Source organism: Mesocricetus auratus, unplaced genomic scaffold, assembly GCF_017639785.1.
Source record: "Mesocricetus auratus isolate SY011 unplaced genomic scaffold, BCM_Maur_2.0 Super-Scaffold_100676, whole genome shotgun sequence".
In the NCBI taxonomy this organism is placed as follows: Eukaryota; Metazoa; Chordata; class Mammalia; order Rodentia; family Cricetidae; genus Mesocricetus; species Mesocricetus auratus.
This window is the reverse complement of record NW_024429266.1, coordinates 63,636,296-63,645,874: the sequence shown is the minus strand read 5'-3', so window position 1 is coordinate 63,645,874 and position 9,579 is coordinate 63,636,296. Positions and strand designations below refer to the sequence as shown.

Below are 9,579 nucleotides of genomic sequence, written 5' to 3'. Positions count from 1 at the left end.
CTAAAAACAGATATAACTCCCCGCCCCTTTAAATAGGTTCCAAAGTGATAGGTCAGAGATAGCAACATCTGAACATGGCTGTTTTGAGCTATTCAACTATAGCCACTAAACTCATGTCAGAATGCTTGCTAGTCTTCATGCACAGAGCTTTGACCATAGTAGCGAGTCAAAATACATCTCTGGAAGCTGGTGAGACAGCAATGAGTAAAATCACCCATGGATATCCTGGACACAGTGGCACGCTTGTAACCCCACCTCAAAGAAGGGTGGAGTGGAGACAGGAGAATCACTGGGGCTTGTTGGCTTCCAGCCTAGCTATGAAAGGGAAAACATGGCCCACGTTCATGGAGAGACCCTGTTCAAATGGAATAGATGGAAAGTGACCAGAGAACACATAAATCGTCCAGGCATTCCTGTATGCACACAGATGCAGGGACTCACGTGGTAAAGTTTACTCCTCCAGACACAGACCAAAATGCTTATCAAGAAACACATAGCAGCCGAGCGTTGGTGGCGCATGCCTTTAATCCAGCAGTCAGGAGGCAGAGGCAGGCGGATCTCTGTAAGTTTGAGACCAGCCTGGACTACCAAGCGAGTTCCAGGACAGCCTCCAAAGCCACAGAGAAACCTGTAGCTGGAGTTACAGGCAGCTGTGCATGGAGAGTAGTGTCTTCTGCAAGGGCACAGGTGGCCCTAACCCTGAGACATCCCTTGAGCCTGGCAGCTGAGTCTTTGTCAAGTACGTATTACTATGCCAGAAGATGAGATAGTAATTGCTATGGACAATAGTAACACCAGAGGGCAAGGCTGAAGAAGCAACTCACTCTCACACTTTTGTAACACGCTCATGAAACTCATTATGCAACTTCTCACATAGCATAGACTGTCATTCTCAGATAAATAATAAGATTCTAAATATCCAGATATACTAGACTCTATATAAAAATTAGTGTTCAGTTCCTGAGTCCGTCTCTATAGTTTTATTGCAAAGATCACACAGGCACTTTAAGGGTTTATACCTTTTGTATAGAGACATTCCTAATTCTATGTGTTTGTGTATTACGTGTTATTCCTGACACTGCTGTTTTAAGTGCTTCAAGATTATAAAACAGATCCGCCCCATTTGCTGTTCTATATATAACTGGTAAAATCTTACGCTCTACCACACACATGCTAGAGACTTAAACAAATCCCATTGTTTCTCCAAAAACAGAAATCCTATCAAACATGTAAACAGCCAGTTGAACTACACTGCATGAAGAAAAACCATCAGAAAGGGTAATTCAATTTTAATTTATTGTCATCACTTTTCTTCATGATCCAGATATTTTAAATTGCAAAGAAAACGAACTTTTCATGATATGTCAGGGACTGGCACTAAAAAAAATTCAGACTGCAAATGAGTTATACAAATGAAAATATCAAATGGAGATCCAGTTATCAAAATGAAAGCACTCAACATATTAAAAGTTCACAATTATTTGTACAGAGCACATAAAAAAGTCAGCTTGCTATCCACCCGCTGTGCTTTTTAAAGAGCTACTGCAGAATCTGAAGAAAATAGACATATTAGTTAACTTATAAAGAGATCAAAGAGCCTGAAACAAGTAGTAAAAAGAAATTTTTGCCTTTATTAGAACGGCATTAGGCCTTAAATATGCCAATTTTGGTAATCACATTATTGTTTTAATAAGAAATGACTCTACAGAATTGCAATACTGGTCCAACAATCTTGTCTTTTAAAGCAAGAAACAGAATGTGAGTAACCGGAAAGCAGGGCAGACATTGGCTAACCCAGGAGACTAGGTTCCTAGATCCAAAGCATTTGCAGAGAGAACCGTTGGTGGGCTAGGGAGGGTGGAGCAGCTCGAGATAACTGGAACCCAGAGTGTGCGGCCAAGTCCCATGAGGCTGCTTGTTGAATTCATCTTTCCCTTGATCACATTTTTCCCTCCAATACTAGTTTTTCTTTGACGTTTTTTCCTCAAAGTATAAAAAAGTATGAAATATAAACAAGCTCCTGCACTGCCCACTCAGCAGTGCCCAATCAGGCATTACAGAGCTCTCTACACACCCACAGAGCCCAGCACATTGGGTAAGTCAATAATATACAAAATATCAGGGCACAGAAAGAACTAAAACCCATTTCTTTTTTGATACACGTAAGATTCAAATATTCAACCTAAAGGAAAACAATCGTCTTGGCTCTCTTCTACATCTGCATGTTGACACACTCATTAAATATTCCTGTATGATCATGTTTGGTTAAAAACCTCAGAACCATCCATTCAGACAAAAACTGGTCATCAGAAAGATTATCTCGTTTCCATCTCCCTAACCCCAATAAAGAAGTCAACTTTAGGACATAACTCCAAACACTGGATTGTGACGACAAATGCTAGGTCCAATTTCTTCATAATCCTTTTTGGTGTGGCACACTTGGTAGAACTCAGGCTGAAAACAAAACAAAACAAGATGCATTTTTTAAAGGTCAAATAAATAAATAAATACTCCAATCTTCCAATGGTCTGTAAGAGATGCTTTAAAACAAGTGTTAAATGTACATCTATCTGTCTATTCACAGCTTTTGGGCAAACCTCATGACTCTAGAAATCATGATTAAAATCTATGATACACAAATCTGCCAGAAATACGGGACCGTTAATTCACATCCCATAGTCCATCCTGACACCTGTCTCTGCTGTATTCCGACATGCAGTCTGTTCTGCTGGGACTTCCCCACTTGGTGCCCAAAATCTAATGTATAGCATGAGCCTAAGGAACCAGGAACCGCATCACACTATAAGCACCCCCGCCGTTCTCCCTCTTTTTCCACTTGCTGCAATACTACATTCTAAAGGGCAAGCTACACATGCACCTTGGTAATATAGCGAAACTAAAAATAACTAAAAGTTAAAACAATTTTTACTTATTTTAAAGGTTTTATGTCCAACGTTTTAAACCTAGTAAATAAACACACCTTTGTTTTAATAGCCCATGACCTAACATAACAGAGCCAATGTTTACTAGACTAATGATGTTAGGACATGTTCTAAGAAAGCTTTAAAGATGTTCTGCTCTAGAAAGAGGATTCTAGAATAATTCTCTTTGTTCATTTGCAAGCATTATATTTTCTATTCAATGAAAGCAAACATTTATCCTTGATATTTTTAGATGTTTAAATAGAAAGACCAGTAACATTCTGGTGAGTATATTTTTACACATTTAAAAGAATTTTCCCGAGGAAAGGAGAGGAGGCTGGGAGTACAGGGAAGTAGCTGTCCCTCTGGCATCATCAGGTAAACAGGCCAGCTTCCCGGCCTGAGTTCCAGAGCCTGCAGATCGCCTGGGAACTGCACAGAGCTCCCAATCCCGGCGGGAGCATCAGGTAAACAGGCCAGCTTCCCGGCCTGTGTTCCAGAGCCTGCAGATCGCCTGGGAACTGCACAGAGCTCCCAATCCCGGCTGGAGCATCAGGTAAACAGGCCAGCTTCCCGGCCTGTGTTCCAGAGCCTGCAGATCGCCTGGGAACTGCACAGAGCTCCCAATCCCGGCAGGAGCATCAGGTAAACAGGCCAGCTTCCAGGCCTGTGTTCCAGAGCCTGCAGATCGCCTGGGAACTGCACAGAGCTCCCAATCCCGGCAGGAGCATCAGGTAAACAGGCCAGCTTCCCGGCCTGTGTTCCAGAGCCTGCAGATCACCTGGGAACTGCACAGAGCTCCCAATCCCGGCGGGAGCATCAGGTAAACAGGCCAGCTTCCCGGCCTGTGTTCCAGAGCCTGCAGATCGCCTGGGAACTGCACAGAGCTCCCAATCCCGGCGGGAGCAAAGCACCCCAGACTCCAGATCTTCTCTCCCACCAACGATTCCAGGAAAGGAGAGGAGGCTGGGAGTACAGGAAGTAGCTGTCCCTCTGGCATCATCAGGTAAACAGGCCAGCTTCCCGGCCTGAGTTCCAGAGCCTGCAGATCGCCTGGGAACTGCACAGAGCTCCCAATCCCGGCTGGAGCATCAGGTAAACAGGCCAGCTTCCCGGCCTGTGTTCCAGAGCCTGCAGATCGCCTGGGAACTGCACAGAGCTCCCAATCCCGGCAGGAGCATCAGGTAAACAGGCCAGCTTCCAGGCCTGTGTTCCAGAGCCTGCAGATCGCCTGGGAACTGCACAGAGCTCCCAATCCCGGCAGGAGCATCAGGTAAACAGGCCAGCTTCCCGGCCTGTGTTCCAGAGCCTGCAGATCACCTGGGAACTGCACAGAGCTCCCAATCCCGGCGGGAGCATCAGGTAAACAGGCCAGCTTCCCGGCCTGTGTTCCAGAGCCTGCAGATCACCTGGGAACTGCACAGAGCTCCCAATCCCGGCGGGAGCATCAGGTAAACAGGCCAGCTTCCCGGCCTGTGTTCCAGAGCCTGCAGATCGCCTGGGAACTGCACAGAGCTCCCAATCCCGGCGGGAGCAAAGCACCCCAGACTCCAGATCTTCTCTCCCACCAACGATTCCAGGAAAGGAGAGGAGGCTGGGAGTACAGGGAAGTAGCTGTCCCTCTGGCATCATCAGGTAAACAGGCCAGCTTCCCGGCCTGAGTTCCAGAGCCTGCAGATCGCCTGGGAACTGCACAGAGCTCCCAATCCCGGCGGGAGCATCAGGTAAACAGGCCAGCTTCCCGGCCTGTGTTCCAGAGCCTGCAGATCACCTGGGAACTGCACAGAGCTCCCAATCCCGGCGGGAGCATCAGGTAAACAGGCCAGCTTCCCGGCCTGTGTTCCAGAGCCTGCAGATCGCCTGGGAACTGCACAGAGCTCCCAATCCCGGAGGGAGCATCAGGTAAACAGGCCAGCTTCCCGGCCTGAGTTCCAGAGCCTGCAGATCGCCTGGGAATTGCACAGAGCTCCCAATCCCGGCGGGAGCCAAGCACCCCAGACTCCAGATCTTCTCTCCCACCAAAGAGACCAGGAAACTACAGGAACCAGGGAGACCAGGGGAGTAGCTGTTCCGGATCAGGTACAACAGGACCCAGCATAGGGTCCAGGGGACCAGGTAGGAGGCTAAGCGCCCCAGATTCCTGTTCTTCTTCTCTACCCACGGACCAGCATTTGGACAAGGCATAGAAGAACCACCAGATTACTGGACTTACTAGCACCCACCAAAGGGAACTCTGGTCCCCAGACCAGGAAGGGGCTCTTTCTGCACCCACTAAAAGAAGAGATGGGAAAGAGACAATACAAAAACACAGTCAGCAACAGAAAAACAAATATGACACCGCCAGATTCTAGAGACTCCACACCATCAAGACCCCAATATTCAAACGCGAAGGAAGCAGAAGAGAACGATCTTAAAAGCACTTTCATGAAAATGATAGAGGCCCTAAAAGAGGATATTGGAAAATCCCTCAAAGAAATGGAAGAAAAAACAAACCAAAAAATGCAAGAAATGGAAGAAAAAACAAACCAAAAAATGCAAGAATTGGAAGAAAAAACAAACCAAAAACGGCACGAAATGGAAGAAGAAATGAAGCAAAAAATGCAAGAAATGGAAGAAAAAGCAAAGCAAAAAATGCAAGAATTAGAAGAAGAAACATACCAAATAAGGCAGGAAATGGAAGAAGCAACAAAGCAAAAAATGCAAGAAATGGTAGAAAAAACAAAGCAAAAAATAAAAAAAATGGAGGAAGAAACAAACCAAAAAAGGCAGGAAAGGGAAGAAGAAACAAAGCACAAAATCCAAGAAATGGAACAAAAAGCAAACCAAAAAATGCAAGAAATGGAAGAAAGAACAAACCAAAAAATTCATAAAAGGCAACAAACGGACGAACAGATAAACAGAAAATTGCAAGAAGCAATGCAAATGCTGCAAGGGTTGAAAACTGAAATAGAGACACTAAAAAAAACACAATCTGAAGAAAGGCAGAAAATAGAAAAGCTGGACAAACAGTCAGGCACTACCAATACAAGCATTACCAACAGAATAGAAGAGATGGAAGAGAGAATCTCAAGTGTTGAAGATACATTAGGAGAAATGGATTTATCAACCAAAGAAAACCTTAAATCCAACAAATCCTTAACACAAAACATCCAGGAATTATGGGACACCATGAAAAGACCAAACCTAAGAATAATAGGTATAGAAGAAGGAGAAGAAATCCACCTCAAAGGGGCAGAAGGCATATTCAACAAAATCATAGAAGAAAACTTTCCCAACCTTAAGAAAGACATGCCAATGAAGGTACAAGAAGCCTACAGAACACCAAATAGAGTGGACCACAAAAAAAATCCCTCGCCACATAATAATCAAGACCCCAAACATACAGAATAAAGAAAGAATATTAAGAGCAGCTAAGGAAAAAGGTCAAGTAACATATAAAGGCAGACCTATCAGAATTACACCTGATTTCTCCATGGAAACTCTGAAAGCCAGAAGGTCCTGGATAGATATTCTACCTACACTAAGAGACCATGGATGCCAGCCCAGACTACTATACCCGGCAAAGCTCTCAATCACTATAGACGGAGAAAACAAGATATTCCATGACAAAACTAGATTCAACCAATATGTGTCCACTAACCCAGCCCTACAGAAAATTTTGGAAGGAAAACTCCAACCCAAGGAAGCTAACTACAACCAGAAAAACATAAGCATTAGAGAATCCCTCTCTACCAACAGCCAAAAGAACAAAGGGGCGAAATTCCACCCATAATTCCACCAACAACAACCATCGCAAATCGAAGAAGGATGAGCAATCAATGGTCATTAATATCCCTCAATATTAATGGCCTTAACTCACCCATAAAAAGACACAGACTAGCAGAATGGATTCGAAGACAGAACCCTTCCTTCTGCTGCATACAAGAAACACACCTCACCCTCAAAGACAGACATTACTTGAGAGTTAAAGGTTGGGAAAAAATTTTTCAATCAAATGGACCCAAGAAACAAGCAGGGGTAGCAATCCTAATATCTAACAAACTAGACTTTAAAATAAAATCAATCAAAAGAGATGAAGGAGGTCATTACATACTCATCACAGGGGAAACCCACCAAGACGAAGTGTCTATCCTGAACATCTATGCCCCCAATACAAAGGCATCCACATTCGTTAAAGAAACATTATTAGAACTTAAATCTCATCTAAAGCCCCACACAGTTATAGTGGGAGATTTCAACACACCACTCTCACCACTAGACAAGAATACCAGACAGGAACTCAACAAAGAAGCAAAGGGTCTAATAGAAGTAATGACCCAACTGGGATTAACAGATATCTATAGAACATTTCATCCACATAAAAAAGAATATACCTTCTTCTCACCACCACATGGAACCTTCTCAAAAATCGACCACATACTTGGCAACATATCAAACCTCAGCAGCTACAAAAAAATTGGAATAACTCCATGCATCTTATCAGACCACCATGCCTTAAAATTAGAATTCAACAACAACACAAAGTGCAGAAAACCTACAAACTCATGGAAATTGAATAATGCTCAACTGCACCATCCCTGGGTCAAAGAGGAAATAAAAAAAGAAATTAAAGACTTCCTCGAACTCAATGAGAATGAAGACACAACATACCCAAACCTATGGGACACTTTGAAAGCAGTGCTACGGGGAAGTTCATAGCACTAAGTGCTCACATGAAGAAACAGGAAAACAGTTATACCAGAGAATTAACATCACAGCTAAAAGCTCTAGAACACAAAGAAGCAAACTCCCCCAGGAGGAGTAGACGCCAGGAAATAATCAAATTGAGGGCTGAAATCAACAAAGTAGAAACCAGGAAAACAATACAAAGAATCAATGCAACGAAGAGTTGGTTCTTTGAGAAAATCAACAAGATAGACAAACCTTTGTCCAAACTTACCAAACAGCAGAGAGTGAACACGCAAATTAACAAAATCAGAAATGAAAAGGGGGACATAACAACAGACTCTGAGGAAATCCAGAGAATCATTAGGTCATACTTTGAAAACCTGTACTCCACAAAATTCGAAAATTTAAAGGAAATGGATGACTTCCTGGACAGCTATCATTTGCCAAAACTAAATCAAGAACAGATAAGCAATTTAAATAGACCTATAACCCCTATGGAAATAGAAGCTGTCATCAAAAGTCTCCCAACCAAAAAAAGTCCAGGTCCAGATGGCCTCAGTGCAGAATTCTACCACAAATTCAAAGAACAGCTTATACCAATTCTTCTCAAAGTGTTCCACACAATAGAAGCAGAAGGGTCTTTGCCAAACTCTTTCTATGAGGCTTCAATAACCTTGATCCCCAAGCCACACAAAGATACAACCAAGAAAGAGAACTTCAGACCAATATCCCTCATGAACATTGATGCAAAAATACTCAATAAAATACTGGCAAATCGGATCCAAGAACACATCAAAACAATCATTCACCACGATCAAGTAGGTTTCATCCCAGGGATGCAGGGATGGTTCAACATACGAAAATCCATCAACGTAATCCACCATATAAACAAGCTGAAAAACAAAAATCACATGATCATCTCACTAGATGCTGAAAAAGCCTTTGACAAAATCCAACATCCCTTCATGATAAAGGTCTTGGAGAGATCTGGGATAACAGGGACATACTTAAACATAATAAAAGCCATATACAGTAAACCAACAGCCAACATCAAACTAAATGGACAGAAACTCAACGCAATTCCTCTAAAATCAGGAACAAAACAAGGCTGTCCACTCTCTCCATACCTTTTCAACATGGTACTTGAAGTTCTAGCTATAGCCATACGACAACAAAGGGGGATCAAGGGGATACAAATTGGGAAGGAAGAAGTCAAACTTTCACTGTTTGCAGACGATATGATAGTTTATATCAGTGACCCAAAGAACTCTACCAGGGAACTCTTACAGCTGATTAACACCTTCAGCAAAGTGGCAGGTTACAAGATCAACTCAAGAAAGTCAGTAGCCCTACTATATACAGATGATAAAAGGGCTGAAAGAGAAATCAGAGAAACATCACCCTTTACAATTGCCACAAACAACATAAAATACCTTGGGGTAACGCTAACCAAACAAGTGAAAGACCTGTATCGTAAGAACTTTGAATCTTTAAAGAAAGAAATTAAAGAAGCCCTCAGAAAATGGAAAGATCTCCCATGCTCTTGGATAGGTAGGATCAATGTAGTAAAAATGGCAATCCTGCCAAAAGCAATCTACAGATTCAATGCTATCCCCATTAAAATCCCAGCACAATTCTTCACAGACCTTGAAAGAACAATAATCAATTTTGTATGGAAAAACAAAAGACCCAGGATAGCCAAAACAACCCTGTTCAACAAGGCAACGTCCGGAGGCATCACTATCCCTGACCTCAAGCTCTATTATAGAGCTATAGTCCTGAAAACAGCTTGGTATTGGCACAAAAATAGACAGGCAGACCAATGGAATCGAATTGAAAATCCGGGTATTAACCCACACACGTACGAACATCTGATCTTCGACAAAGAAGCTAAAAATATACAATGGAATAAAGAAAGCATCTTCAACAAATGGTGCTGGCATAATTGGAGACTGGCATGTAGAAAAATGCGGATCGATCCATGTTTATC

General features: G+C 42.9%; 1 protein-coding gene across 1 annotated transcript in view; it reads right to left on the bottom strand.

Annotated features, from left to right (window-relative positions):
* Positions 1 to 1,279: 1,279 nt before the first annotated feature.
* Actr3 (actin related protein 3) overlaps positions 1,280 to 9,579 on the bottom strand; it is a 51,623-nt gene continuing 43,323 nt past the window's right edge. Inside the window, exon 12 of the mRNA XM_040739414.1 lies at positions 1,280 to 2,454. Coding sequence (XP_040595348.1) covers positions 2,359 to 2,454 — 96 coding nt within the window. The 3' untranslated portion in view covers positions 1,280 to 2,358. The remainder of the gene's footprint in view (positions 2,455 to 9,579) is intronic.